Below are 15,607 nucleotides of genomic sequence, written 5' to 3' on the forward strand. Positions count from 1 at the left end.
AGACTAGTCTACTTCGAGTTTAAACTAGATGAGCCAATGCACGTAGGCATGCAATTATTGCATCCAGCTGCCACTGATCACAGCAGGTGCATCTTTGTAAAGACGACGTATAGTCCTTATAAGGATGCCGTTTTACCCGTGCATTTTCGGGGGCGGTCATTACCTGGCAAAGGGCAATGGTCACGATCACTGCCTCTGTGTCTGGGTGTCGAGCATGCTGAGGTTGCCTTTATGGAAAGATGAACATCTTGGAGCTGCGATCCAGGCTCTGCTACCTTCAGTGGGGTGGAGTCCCATTGCCGCTGCTGCAATCTGGGGCTCGTTCTGGTGGCCGACAGATGAGAACCACTTCTGGCAGTAGCGTGGGTGGTTTGAGTATTACAGTGGTGGCAAACCTTGCATGGAACCAACCCTCTGGGGACCATCACTCCTCTTGCACCTCTGATCCAGTGGAGCAACCCACGGAATGCGCTTGGCCCTCTTTAAAGAGCGTACCAGCGGTATCCAGTGCTCCTCCCCCCGACCAGATGTCGATCTCAACATCGGAGGGAGAGCTGAGATGGTGGCAAAGCTGGAGTCAGATCCAGATATGGCAGCTATGCTTTCCCGGGCCGCCGAGATGGTAGGGCTCGAGCGGAATCCTCCACCGTGTCCCGAGCGATCCAGGCTGGATGATTGGTTTCTCGGGGCAGCCTGCGCTGGTTCTCAGCCCCCTGCCCCAGTGCCTTTCTTCCCGGAAGTGCATGATGAGCTCACCAAGGCATGGAAGGCACCTTTTACTGCCAGAAACCAGCCGATGAGCTCCTTCTCCCTCACCACCCTCAATGCCGGTGCAGCGAAGGGGTATTTGGCAATCCTGCCAGTGGAGCGCGCCACAGCAATACAATTGTGTCCTAAGTCCGCCTCCTCCTGTGTCCCAGACCGGCCTCTTCTGCGATGCAGTAGAGAGCTTTGCCCAGCAGTTCTCGGTTACCCAGAAGCAGACTGAGGCAATCCAACACATCCTACCCCGGTTGGCAAAGAACGTGATAGAGCCGGTTCCTCCAGCCGATATGAGGATGGGGTTTTACAGCACTTCCTTCAATGTACCCAAGAAAGGCGGTGGGTTACAACTAATCTTGGATCTGTAGACCAGATCTGTAACAGGTAGACCTGTTTGCTTCTCCAGAGACCTCTCACTGCCAGTTGTTCTACTCCCTGAATGAGGGAACTCTCAGCACGGACACACTGGCACACAGCTTGCCTTCTGTTTCCAGACCAAACTCCATGTCTGGTCCCTGGATGGGACGCAGAGGTTCTAGGTGACCTACCCCAGGAGGTAGTGGACACCATCACTTTGGCAGGAACACTGTCTATGAGACACGCTTATGCCTTGAAGTGGAACCTGTTTGTCGAGTGGTGTTCTTCTCGATTGCAGTCGTGCTTTCCTTTCTGCAGCAAGGGCTGGAGCGAAGGCTGTCTCCCTCCACCCTCAAAGTCCAGGTTGCCGCTATTGCTGCATACCTTGACCCCGTAAATGGGAAATCTTTAGATAAGCATAACCTCATCATCAAATTCCTTAGAGGGACCAGGAGGTTAAATCCTTCCCGTACCCCTTCTATACCCTCTTAGGACCTGACTCTAGTGCTTAAATCACTACAGAAGGGTCCATTTGAGCCTTTGAATTCAGGTAAAGTTTATTTCAATGAAAACTGTGCTCCTGCTTGCACTGGCCTCCATCAAGAGGGTAGGGGACCTGCATGCATTTTCGGTCGATGATTCATGCCTAGAGTTTGGGCCGGCTGACTCCCAGATAATCCTGAGGCCCTGGCCTGGCTATGTGCCCAAGGTTCCCACTACACTGTCCTAAGACCAAGTGGTGAACCTGCAAGCGCTGCCCCTGGAGGAGGCATACCCAGGTCTGCCTTTGCTGTGTCCCATACGAGCATTGTGCTATGTAGACCAGACACAAAGCTTCAGGATCTCAGAACAGCTCTTTGTCTGTTATGGAGGCCGGCAGAAGGGGAATGCCATCTCTAAGCAGAGCATGGCCCACTGGATTGTGGATGCCATAACCCTGGCTAATCAGGCACAGGGTCTGCCCTGCCAATTCAGGTTGCGAGCTCACTCAACTAGAAATGTTGCATCCTCCTGGGCACTGGCTCGTGGCTCCTCGCTGGCAGATATTTGTAGAGCTACAGGCTGGGCGACCCCTAACAAGTTCGCTAGGTTCTATAGCCTTCGTGTAGAGCCGGTATCCTCCTGTGTTCTCACAGTGGCACCGAGAGGCTCTGGTTACTGTCGGCTTGCTAAAACTGCTCCAGAGTGTCCGTACTGTAGACCCTGTTGAGATCCTCCATCACCCTAGACAGCTGGACACAGCTGAACGTCCGGTGCCAGGCCTTCTTGATGAATCTTCTCTGAATCATTTTGATGTTTTTTGGCAAACTTTACACGGGCTTGTACATGTGCCTTCTTGAGCAGGAGGACCTTGCAGGTGCATGGCATTCTTTGACATCCTTTGACAGCTCTTTGGTCTCGCCCATGGTGGGAATAGAAGATACAGATTGTGTGGACAGGTGTTTTATACACCTAAAAAGGTGATATTAAGAGTAACTTCTTAAAGTGGCAGGACTAACCTGTGATCCATTTGGGCACATAAACAGTCAGTGGGAGCCAAAAGCCTTTCTGGTTGGTAGGGGATTAAAATACTTATTTCAGTCATTGAAATACACATCAATCTCTAACTTTTATATAATGTGTTTTGCAGGATTTTTTGGTTGGTATTCTGTCTCTATATGTTAAATAAACCTACCGTAAAAAATTACAGAACCTTCTCTGTAAGTGGGCAAACTGACAACATCAGCAGGGGATCAAATAAATATTTTCTCCACTGTATATGCTGTTCAATGTTTGAGGAAGAAAGTTTCTATGCTTTTTAATTGTCTGACTTTATTCAGTGGTTCATTAGTAAAACGTCACTCCCATGTCAGACTATACTTACATTTTGTGACTCAGGTTTCCACCCTAATATTTGACTTATGCAATAGGCAAAATAAAATTCTCCCACACAGCTATAACAAAGGGTGTGCAAAAAAGGACATGTTGGTCACGCCAGGTCCTTCTGCTATAGTTTCATTGATGTGAAATCATGTGAGGACATGCCACCATTGTGCCACCTGCTGGAGATAGAGAGAAAGAAAAACAACATTCAGGTAAAGTAGGTCTTTAAGCTTCTTTGTTCTGTGCTCAGTGAGATTTCACTTTCAGAGAATAACAATGGTCTTTAATTAATAGGACACTATTTCTTTAAATAAATAATAAATAAAATATAGTTACCTGATGCAAAATGACAATGGGGATTGTGGCTACACCTCAAATGAGGACTGCATCATCATCTGTTAGAATGTCAACTCAACATATTCTGTCAGATGTTTTGAATTGTACATTTGAATCGAGTATGAATTTTGAGTATGAATTTTCAGACTAAAATGTATGTCTGAGCTGTTTCAATTGACAGAAACTTGCACTGATTGATCTTAAAATATGTCAGTGCTCTTATTTTGTCTCAAGGTGCACATCAGTTATTATTTTGATTTTTTTTCTAAGGCAGGTTTATATAAATAATACTTAAATGTCCTATTTGAACTATGGCTTAATCCTGGCTTAATCTAAACCCTGTTTAATATGTTGCGGAATATTTTTTTAATAATATTTGTTAATAAACAATGTGTTTTAATCATTTTCTCATTAAAATACAGGGTTTTGATAAATCAGGGATGTCCCACGTTGGATGAATATGAACTGAATTAAAATGGTATATTACAGCTAGACCTTAAAGTTTACTAAAGTGTAAAGAAAAGAAAAAAAATAAAATAAGAGAAAATTAAATAAAAGAAAAGAAAATAAAAGAAAGAGATGCATTCAAATCACATCCACAACCACAATCTCTAGAATCATTAAGTTAATCTTTTATCTTTTATAATAGTTTTATCTTGTAATCTCAAACAACATTTGATTTGATTGGTGAATCCTGACCAGTGTTGAACAAGGTCAAATCATGTGAATTTAAAATGGGATAGTCCTAATTGTTATTCACATATAATGAAATTTAATATTCAGCATGGTAATATGTCTTGGTTAATAAGTCTGTTATAATAAATATTTACATTTGTACGTTTGGAGTACCACGCCCTGGTACAAACTCCACCCTCCGACACAAAAGTCTTTGTCAAAATCTGTAATAATAATAATAATAATAATAATAATAATAATAATAATAATAATAATAATAATAATAATAATAATAAAGTATGTGTAGAGAGAAGTAATAATAATAATAAAGTCTGTGTAGAGAACATTAATAATAATAATAATAATAATAATAATAATAATAATAATAATAATAATAATAATAACAACAACAATAATAATTATAAATTATGTGTAGAGAGCAGTAATAATAATAATAATAATAATAAAAAGTCTGTGTAGAGAGCAGTAATAATAATAATAATAATAATAATAATAAAATCTGTGTAGAGAGCAGTGATAATAATAATAATAATAATAATAATAATAATAATAATAAAAAGTATGTGTAGAGAGCAGTAATAATAAAAATAATAATAATAATAATAATAAAGTCTGTGTAGAGAGCAATAATAATAATAATAATAAAGTCTGTGTAGAGAGTAGCAGTAGTAGTAGTAGTAGTAGTAGTAGTAGTAATAATAATAATAATAATAATAATAATAATAATAAAAATAATAATAATAATAATAATAATAAAGTCTGTGTAGAGAGCTGTAAAAATAATAATAAAGTATGTGTAGAGAGCAGTGATGATTATAATAATAATAATAATATTAATAATAACAAAACGTATGTGTAGAGAGCAGTAATAATTATAATAATAATAATAATAAAGTCTGTATAGAAAGACTCGTACAGTAACAGATTAACACAACATTCCTCACATAAACTATTTCAGTGATATATCTCATGTAGGAATATTTAATATTCCTACATGAATACCCCCCCCCCCCCCCCCAAATAAATAAATTAAATACAGCATTATTACGTTTGTTAATAATCACTTAATAACACTTGTAGTAGCAATGTAATAATTTGTAACTCTAGGGACTTCTTATCAAAGACTCTTTCCGGTTGGACTGTAAAGTGAGACGGAGCGCACGTGCGCATGTGCCGGATGTAAACACAACTAGCACGTGCTCGAGCACCAGTGACTGTGCGCACTCACACATGGCCTTACATCATTCAGCGGCCAGCTGCGGGTCTGTGCACGTCCATTGGGGTCGGATCTGGCTCTTTTGTAAGGACAACTCCGCAAACGCGATCCACTGAACCTGAGACTCGTTTTGGGGTAAGTTGTTTAGTGACTAATCTAAACATCACTGCTTAAAATAAAGTCAGCCTTGTGGATCTCGCCGGTTTGATCGTGACTATGAATGCTTTTATTGCTAATGGCTAGTTTCATATTCGATGTTGTGCAGATTGTAGAGAAGTCATGGCAGGAAACAGAGGTCGCGGAAGGAGCCAGTTCACCTTCAATGTGGACGCTCTCGGATTTGGGAGGGGTGATTCTTTACCCTCATCTGCACAGACACCTTCTCCTCTTTTCCCTGTAAGTGGTTTTAGGGCAAACTGGGTGTCTTTACAATGTAATATAGCACCAGTGGTTGTTATTACACATATATTGTGCTATAGATGTCTAAGTAATTATTGGTTTGTGAAAACTGATTGTTCTGAGAAAAGCTTTGGTTTGAGATTTTGTTTCTAATGCAGTATTTTAAAGAGTGCTTTAACTGTCCAGAACATAAGCATTTTTGGGGTTTGCTGTATGTGACATTAGTTTTTATTTAAATGTTTTGTTCTATTTTTATGTTTATTTGTTTATAAAAAATAGTGTATGCTGCTTTACATTTTTTTTTTGAGTTTGACAGTAAAAAAGTAATTATATATATATATATATATATATATATATGTTTTTTTTTTCTTTTTTCTATTTATTTAGTATTTTATATATGCTATTTATTTTTCTTTCAGCCTTTTAAGGACATTTACTTATAAGACTTTCATTCTTTCTTTTAAATACGAAAGGGGATATTTGTTTTTTGCTGCTTTGCTACTTTTTTTTTCATTAATCAGTGTGACTTGACATTCTTTCTTTAAAAAATATTTTTTTCTTTCTATTATTGTTTATTCAGCCCATGCAGTTTAGGCCAGTGCCTCTGCATACAGGAGAAGAGGTGGACTACATGCTCGCTCTTAAGCAGGAGCTGAGAGCCTCCAGCAAGAACCTGCCGTTCCACATAAAAGCTGCCAGAACAAAGACAGGTAAGACGGGTTGAGACAACGTGTGGGCGATGCATTGGTTTATGAAGAGTGGCCAATTCTGAGCACAAAGGATGAGTATCCAGCCTGACTTGGAGAACGAGGTCCTTCGGTTTCTGAATTTGCATTTGAACTGTGGGCAGTCGCTGAGATATTCAGAGCCAACGAGCCATCAGGACAGTTGAAGATCAGGTTTGAATGGCTCTCTTCATTGTTTTCTTTTTTAGATGTGGCACGCTACTCTGATAAATATCAAAACGGAGAGCCGAAGAACAACTGCATTGAATGGAGTCCAGGTGAGACACTACAGTTGATGGAAGTAGAGGAAGCCATCACATTCAAATGGATGCTTTTTGTGCATTAAAATATATATCTGTTTAAATCTAAGAATCCCACAGATTGGTATCTGACACATACTTAAAAGGTTTGGAGTCAGTAAGAAATGAATACTTTTATTAATAAAGCAAGGGCACATTAAATTATTCAAAAGTGACAGTAAAAAAATGTATAATGTTTCTATTTAAAAACAAATGTTGTTCTTGTGAACTGGTGTAATAGCTGCTGAAAATACACTAATTTATTAAATTACATTACAAAACAAATGTAAATAAAATACATTTTAGTCAATTAAAGAAATATTCAGATAGAAAACACTTATTTTAAATTGTATTAATATTCGACATTTGTTTACTGTTTTTACAATACAATTTAATTGACAAAAATGACAAAAACATACAAAATACCAACCCCAAATGTTTTAACATGTGGCATACAAGTAGACATTCTGTATTATATTAAGTCTCTATTACATTTCAAAAGAAATACTCCTGATTATTTATCGATCATGAATGGAAATGAATTGGTCAGAAGATCTGTCAGATGTATTTGAAAAGAGGATTTGAATCAGTACCGTTCTTTAGTTACTGTGCTAAAGCCGACTTGCTTTATAGTCAAATCTATTTAAAAGACAGCTCTCTTAAAAAAATATTCAAATTCATTCCAGACTGGAGCCGAATGCCAAAAGAGCTTTGCATTAAAGTACGGAAAACAAGGAAAGCTGGTGAGACAAACTCTTTTTATTATTATTAATAATGTGTGTAGGTTCACAGTCTTGATATTAATGCTAACACTTTATAATAGGTGTAAAGCATGTTTTTCAATATTTCTGCAAAATTTTAAGCTATAGGTGCCAGACCACAACTCACGCCAAAAGTTGCTGCTAAAAAAGAAGAGGTTCTCCAAAAACTTGAGGTACGAGTTCAACAGAAGATGTTGTTATGTTGCATTAACTGTGCAGAAGATTTTGTAACCGTCGTTTGACATTCAAATCAATTGGGAAAAGGTATCAGATCAAGGATGAGCTAACTGAAAAACTTTAGATGAACAGACCGAAACAAAAAACACACGTGCTGTTCTGCCTTCTCCTCATTTTCTGTTTAATCTGTGTATGTAACGTTAATATTGTTGAATGACATTTAGACCCTTGAGAAAAGAGAAGAAGAGCAGCATTCTGAGGAAGAGGAGGATGAAGAGAAGAAGAAAAAGAATGACGAGGAGGAGGAGCCGGATGCGGATGAAGACTACGATGAAGAGGAGCTCGAAGATGTAAGAAAAAATCATCCTAATTTGATAATATCTTACAATCTTTGTGTTGCTGTCATTTGCGAATTTCTTTCTTCCTGTCACTCTTTAAAAATCCTAGCAGTTTGGGAAGGCTCCTGGTAAAGCGGTTTTAAGAGCAGAATATGTGTACTGTGTTTCAGGAGACGGACTACATCATGTCCTACTTTGACAACGGAGAGGATTTTGGAGCGGATAGTGATGACAATATGGACGAAGCTGTCTACTAGTGTATTTTATTTGAAGCTCTTCTCGCTGGGGGATGAATATTTCTGTGAGTGAGAGTGAAAGTATGTGTTTCAAGAAGAAGCGTCTTGATTCAAGCCCTCTCTGTGTGCTACACATACTGACTTTGATAGTGACTGGTGTTGTAAAGATCCAGAGACAGAGAGGGAGTGCTGCTGCTAAAGATGCTGTTGTGTGATTTATCAGCTGCTTCACTGATCCATACCGATATACTGCTGCTGCTGCTGTTCATTATGTGACTGAAACACAATCTGCTCTTAATTTTTTAGTATTTTTCGGACTATAAGTCGCACCTAAGTATAAGTCGCATCAGTCCAAAAATACGTCATGACGAGGAAAAAAACATTTATAAGTCGCACTGGACTATAAGTCGCATTTATTTAGAACCAGGAACCAAGAGAAAACATTACCGTCTCCAGCCGCGAGAGGGCGCTCTATGTCTTCAATGTAGACTACAGGAGAACTGAGCAGCATAGAGCGCCCTCTCGAGGCTGGAGACGGTAATGTTTTCTCTTGGTTTATTTCTCTCAGTTCATGTCAAATTAATTTTGATAAATAAGTCGCACCTGACTATAAGTCGCAGGACCAGCCAAACTATGAAAAAAGAGCGACTTATAGTCTGGAAAATACATCGGAAAGCTCTGCTTTAAAAGGCTGCACACAGAAGGCATCTTTCCTTTTTGTCAGACAGAAGATGACACTACAGACCATCTCATGTTTACACCTGATAATGCCTTGAATTGTGAATTACACCTGTATAAGAGTGACTTCTCTGTTTTATTATTTTTTGTCTGAGTGGTTTGAGTGTGTGAATGTATAATAAATAGGGGGAAAAAAAATTAAAGGTTTTTTTTAGGCACGTGATGCAATTTTATTCTGAAGTTTAGTTTTTTTTTCACTTCCATTATATGGAAAATAATTGTTGAAAATAGCATGGACATTCTTAAATTTGTACTTTTGTGTTACAGAGAATGAAAGTTACGTATGTTTGCATTGAATGTGAGTAAATGAATGCAATTTCGTTACAGCCGGCAGGTGGCGATAGATCTCTTCAGTCAATGAACTGAGCTCTCACAGTGAGTCACTGATTGTACTGTAGAGCTTTAATAAACACGTGTTTTACAGTGCATGCAAGATTTCACAAAGCAACATCAACACATACACACACACAATAAAAAGAAAAAGCTTTAATGCTTTCTTTTCATAAATGCACTTGCTGGACTTTTTAAAGTCAGATTACTACTTATTCCCTTAATAATTGGTTTTCATACTTTAATTGTCTGTAATCCAGAATTTTTATTTTTTATCAAAATGCATGCTTTACCTTGTGTTAAGCACAACGATACTAGATATTCATCATATTTTACTGCATCATTCCTCAGTGACAGATTTGTGTTGTTCTGCGGAGCTAAAAGTTGAGCTACCAAAACTCGCTGAAAAACATCAGCTACCCTCTAATATTAGACTGCATTCAATCTAATTCAATTAGCAGCACTTTGTTAGCTTGATTTGTTTGTTTGACAAAGTATTATGCATGAAACAATGACAAGAAAAAGTAAATATACAATTGAACAATTACAAAGTGTAAGAAATAAGGTTTATCTATATAAATCTAAATAACAGACAATTATCATGACATTGCAATTATGGTTTAAGGTTGATCAGGGAAGTAGTTGTGTTCTGAGGTTTGGGGTTTCACAAAGTGTTGAATCAGATGTGCTCCTTTTTCAGCGGTCTGAAGTCAGAAAAGAGAAAACATCCTACACACTGCATGGGGTTATGGGACATAATCATACATCATAGAAACTGAGGTGCATGCATTTGAAAATAACCTCTGAATGTATCCATTTCCAGTCAGCTGGCCCTCTAGCTCTTACAGACTGTGCATGCATTGCATCACATACATTAGTCCCTATATGCAGTTGTATGCACACACCTAACAGTGCAACATTTTCCATCAGGGCCTGAGAAAAACATCTTATGCAACATATGTCACACGCTGTGAAGGACGGGTGGGAAGTACAGTATAAGTCAACAAACTGAAGCAAGCACCTGAGGCACTGCCCCATCTATCTGTGCAATGACCTATAGCACAAGTGAGACCAGTGTTCGAACTATACCGTGTCCTTTGGGGGAGCCCACTTCTTTTTTTTTGGGGGGGGGGGGGGGGGGGGGGGTGGAGGTCGTGCACATGCGCATGCCTCAAATAAGGACTTACAACAGCTACAAGTGTATGCACTATTATACATTATCGACACGAGTGCCTCAAAAAAGGACATATAATGACTTACAAAGATACATAACAGCTACAATATGCACTATTATACTTTATCGACACAAATTGATAGGTCAGGAAGACAGCCTTGAATGATGTTGCGCTCTCCTCCGTTAATTTAGAATTCACCTCAATTACTTTATTTGCCAGAATCACTTATCAGATTTGCTTAGTCAATGCCACTTCAATGGCCATCTTGTGTGCAATGCTGTCCCTGTATTTATATATAATTTTTCGCGACTGGTTCTGAGCATTAATCATTAATCCACTCCTCAGACAAGTGCGTGGCAGGTACCTTTTCAGACAGAAGAAGGTTTTTTGCGTCCTTACAAGTTGTAACGAGTGGAAAAAAATGTGGCCCCTTTAAGAGCTGCGCGCTCCCTGTAAAACGGTATGCACTCTGTATGATAATGTATACACGCGCGACTCGAATCCCCCATGTATGCGGGTAATCTCTGTTTGGAAATCATTTTGTTTTAATCTTGTTTGTTTTGTTTTGGTTACGCTGTGGACGGTGGAACATGGGACAGACAATTGCCCGAGTTCGATTGGAGAAATGAAACGAGTCGTTGTTAAATGTCAATCGCCTCCGTGAGTTTTGTCTGGCCTAATAACTTTGTGAGCTATCCATATTTTTTCCCCCTCCTGACACAACGCGTTACAAAGTGATGCACCCCAAGCTTCCATCCTTAACACACAGCCATGTATATTGGCTCTTCCAGTCTCTCCACTGCTGGCTGTTCCAGTTTAACGCGAGAGCGGACTCGGAGCAAGAGGGGTTAGGATCCCAGAGATTATTTTTCTTCAGCTTCATGCGTTTTCACAGTGGGCTTGGCTTGAGGTTTACCAGTGCTTGCAGCAGGTGAATCAGTCGTGCGTTATCACTACACAATTTCTTAATAATACCAAAATTAATTGAACTACCTTGTTTTCTTTTGCCCTGGCTATGATGCTATAACTGCATAATGGAAGGACTTTGCGCACGATAAATGGCCTCCAACGTTTATTTTTTTCTACGAACCTATGACATACTAACATGGAATTTGCTGCGCAGCACCCCCACACCTTGATGCTGTGACGTCTTTAATCTTTATTGAAGTTAATTAGGTTTTAATCGCCGTCATGCATGAATGAATAATATTTTTGCCATCATAATCACATTACAAAACTGAAATTGCACTTAAAAATATTCACATTGTCAGTATTTTTTGAGACCCCCCAAAATTTCAGATTTCTCGTTTTCAGGGGAGCCCATGTCTTATTAAGGGGAGCCGAGCTCCCCCTAGCTCCCCCGTAGTTCGCACTATGAGTGAGACATAAACAAATGCCAGTTTAGAAACACAGAGGAACTGGTTTTCTTACTGAACACCTTTGAACGAGCATGTGACTGTGTTGAATCAACAGATATATGAAGCAATGCTTATAGCAAAGTTAAATGCCTGGAGTCTTGAAAGTAATAATGCACATGTAAAATATATACAGTATATAGGCTACACATACATGCATGCACACATATCATCTTTGGACAAAATATGCTTTTAAAATCTAAGAAACAGGTTGCATGTTTGCTGAGAATCATATTGTGATGCATTAGGCTTTTATGGTCCATAATGTATGGTTCATAAAGTACACCTCAGTTTAATAAGTGGCATAAACAATGCAAAATATGCAATCTGGTACATATGCTGCATATTAACATGGCCAAAAGGTGCTGGAAACATTCTGATAGCATGTAGTATAAATAAATTAAATCTTAATATTTCGTTTAATTACTAAAATCAGTCATTTCACAGTAAAAAGACAGGTGAACCATGACCAGAAGGAGCACATTATTAAAGGCCTATTACTTGCTAATAAAGTATGGATTATCAATCAGACAACAGAATACATGTAGTAGATTGTGTTCAACATTTTTATTAATTATAATTATAATTTAGATGCATTTGCATTAATTAAATACAATACTTTAGGCTTTATAGGGTTACGTTTGCATCTGATTGGTTGTTTTTATGTTAAAACTTCCACATATTGGCTTTCATAAGGTTATGCATCATCCATTTTATGCTTCAATTAATAAACAACTGAAGTGGATTAATTTTTTAGGCCCAAATCATAGTTAATAGGGTGTGCAAATGACTGCAGGACTGAACTCTCTGTTGCCTGTACTGTACCGTTTGTGAAAGTATAGCTTCCAACAGCACCCATATATTTCACACCCATTCTCCCAGTCAGCAAGCTTAATGTGGAGGATCCCAAAAATATGTCTCGGAATTGCATTTCAGTTCATAAGCGCACACTTACTTACTGCAGACGGCTTTGACAAGTAAGAATCATAGTTTCTCTATTAGTAAGACTCATAGGAGTAAATTATGATTGTTTGTGGGCCATCTGATTACGTAAACAGGTGAAACTGCCTGTTGTGGACGTGTATGAACACGAGTACGTGCATGTGTGTGACTTCCTCCTCCGCAGAGGCCTTGCTGTGTACTCAGCGTGCTTTTGTGGTGAGACAGAGAACACAGTGTACACCCACAAAACATATGTGTTTCACATTTGAATACGTCATTTTTTGTTGTGTTCTTCACACTTACTTGAGGTCAACTTACCTGATGTTTTTGTAAAATAAAACCAAGTGTCTTAAATGTTTGAAATGGCAAGCAAGACGCAAATAAAAGTGAAGTAAACTCTTATAACATGTTCTCCAGATCAGTTTGAAGCTGGATGCTAATGCTAAAGATCTCTGCTTACACTCCCGGTTCACTTTACGGTCATGCAGCGTCAGTGTTACTCATTTCAACATGATAAACTGGCACTAAACTATAGGATCACATTTCCAGGGCGGATACCATTATATGATCTCTGTTGTTATTATAAGTATATAATTGAAGGATTGTGTTGACAAGATACTGTCTGTTCTCCTATTCTCACTGGCATAAATGTTAACTTGCATATAATGCTGGCACAACACACTACAAAAAAAAACAAAAAAAAAAACATGTGAAATTAAAATGTCCTAAAAATTAAACATAGCACTTTATTAATTACAAATGTTGTGCTTAATTATTGAATATCATGAACTTAAAAGAAGTCCACGTAATTGTATTGAATGTGCACTTACTTTTAAATCAGTATTTATTTGTATTTTCATATTTAATAAATACTGTGCTTACAGATAATATAACATTAATGAAATATAATTGCACATAAAAGTGAGTTACATTTCCTTACTTTTTCTTTACACACTAAAGTCCACTTAAAAAGTGCATTTTTAAAATTTTAAATCAGTATTTTAAACATGTTTTCTTGTGTTTTAAAGAAGTACAATTTTCAATAGAAGTGACATTAGAGTATATTTTACCAAAAATGCTTGTCGGTAGATTTAGCAGTAACTTTAACCATATTTCAAAGACAATATAAATAATTATAAAATTAAATATAAATATGTAAACTTAAGTCCTGCTTAATTGGGTAAAAAAAACAATCTTAAATTCAACTTATTGCACTTAATATAATACAAGAATAAATTTAATTGTAATAAACATACAATAAAGTGTTCACAGTTTTCACTCAATATCCTGTTAATCTTGAGTACCTATAGAGTAGTAATGCATCCTTCATAACTCCAAAAAGTCTTAAGTTTTATTATATTTATAAGAGAAAGATAGTCTGTACCGATTTTTCCCGGAAAAACACGAGCGTCTGTAGGCGTGACGTGTGGGCGGAGCTAAAGAATCACGAGTGCGAGTAGGCTTTTTCGTTGAGAGCGTTTGGAAGCTGTGACATTACCGTGAGGGAAAAACCATCATCCAAAACAAACCATGGCTAACAGTCAGATTCAGCTGTTTATTTATGATCCAGAATCAGATCCAGAGGCTGAAATTTAGCAAGACGTCTCTATGTGGTATGTATTGAAACTGTATATATATATATATCTTTTTTTTTAAGCTGTACATGTGGAAAGTGCAGTTTGATGACAACATCGCATGTTGTTTACTTGATGTGCTTACGCGCCGATAGCTAAGTTAACAACACAGAGATATTTGAAGCAGTTTTAATCACCGCCTGTGGTTCCAACACACGATCGTGACCCTTTTCCGTTGCGACTGCATTATCCTTAAGAAATAAATGATGTGCAAATCCGGCGTCAAACTGGGCCTTGTTTGTAAAACAAGCATCTTCGAAATGCAGGGAACAAACACAAACACTTGCACAACTCCGTTGATGCTCTGTAAAAATAAACTCCATCCACTGGTCCCTTAATGCTGTTTCTCTTTAGGTAATCTGTGCAGGGTTGTCTTGCCCTGGCAACCAAAAACACACGTCTTTTGTGACATTTTGCGACGCTCTCGCTCTGATCAGTGAATGTCTGTGCTCTCAGTGTTGTGCTATACGGGAGCGCGTGCCCTTATCCGGGAGAAGTGCCCTCATGACCCATATAAGGAAATTCCAATCAAACGTCACACAGAGCCATACTCAAAAAAAACTTTCCGAAACTTGTGACAAACCGGAAGGAGTATTTTTGGAACAAAATTTTTGGAACTTAATTTTTGAAACTTTTTCCATGTTTAGCATGGGAATCCAACTCTTTAACAGTGTAAAAAACTCAGTATGCATGAAATAACTCTTTAAGTATGTGTCACAGTGTCTGGGTTGTGTTCCCTGGGTATCCACTAGATGTCCTCCTTTCCCCCGGTGTCTGTCTCCTCATTAACCACATTCCTCACGTCTCTGCCTAAATCATTGCACCCAGCTGTCACTGGTTATCAATCATCACACTCTGTCATTTTCCCATTAGCGTTCGTCTCTCCCTGTGTATTTAACCCGGTCTGTCTTAGTATGTGTCACGGAGTCCTTGTGAATTCATGTCCGTCATTCAATCTTGCCCTTGTCTTGTGTTCGTGTTTTGTTTTCATGTATTGTTTATGTTTGGTATCGACCCCTGCCTGGACTGTTTATTCTCGTTGGATTACCCCTAAATAAAGATATACTCGCAATTGGTTCTCTCTCCGTGAATCCTTTTATCAACGGTCGTGACAGTATATTCATTTAAATACAAACTCGATTCCAAAACAGTTGGGACACTGTAAAAATTGTGACTAAAAAGGAATGGAATAATTTACAAATCTCATA

At 38.3% G+C, this 15,607-nt stretch overlaps 1 protein-coding gene across 1 annotated transcript; it reads left to right on the forward strand.

Annotated features, from left to right (window-relative positions):
- Nucleotides 1–5,192: 5,192 nt before the first annotated feature.
- LOC127935009 (DNA-directed RNA polymerase III subunit RPC7-like) lies at nt 5,193–9,071 on the forward strand. The gene is made up of 8 exons (XM_052532592.1): nt 5,193–5,365; nt 5,496–5,626; nt 6,210–6,339; nt 6,564–6,632; nt 7,340–7,396; nt 7,517–7,587; nt 7,816–7,941; nt 8,100–9,071. The coding sequence occupies exons 2-8, from the start codon at nt 5,510–5,512 to the stop codon at nt 8,184–8,186; spliced, it is 657 nt and encodes a 218-aa protein (XP_052388552.1). The 5' UTR covers nt 5,193–5,365; nt 5,496–5,509; the 3' UTR covers nt 8,187–9,071.
- The last annotated feature ends 6,536 nt before the right edge of the window (nt 9,072–15,607 follow it).

The sequence above is a fragment of the Carassius gibelio genome, chromosome A19, assembly GCF_023724105.1.
Source record: "Carassius gibelio isolate Cgi1373 ecotype wild population from Czech Republic chromosome A19, carGib1.2-hapl.c, whole genome shotgun sequence".
Taxonomy (NCBI): Eukaryota; Metazoa; Chordata; class Actinopteri; order Cypriniformes; family Cyprinidae; genus Carassius; species Carassius gibelio.

Bases quoted from the DNA above. Each gene is read 5' to 3' on its own strand.
- LOC127935009 (XM_052532592.1), top strand. From the start codon at position 5,510: ATGGCAGGAAACAGAGGTCGCGGAAGGAGCCAGTTCACCTTCAATGTG. The intron at 7,397-7,516 runs GTGAGACAAACT...CAAAATTTTAAG, and splicing joins ACGGAAAACAAGGAAAGCTG to CTATAGGTGCCAGACCACAA. The intron at 7,588-7,815 runs GTACGAGTTCAA...AATGACATTTAG, and splicing joins AGGTTCTCCAAAAACTTGAG to ACCCTTGAGAAAAGAGAAGA.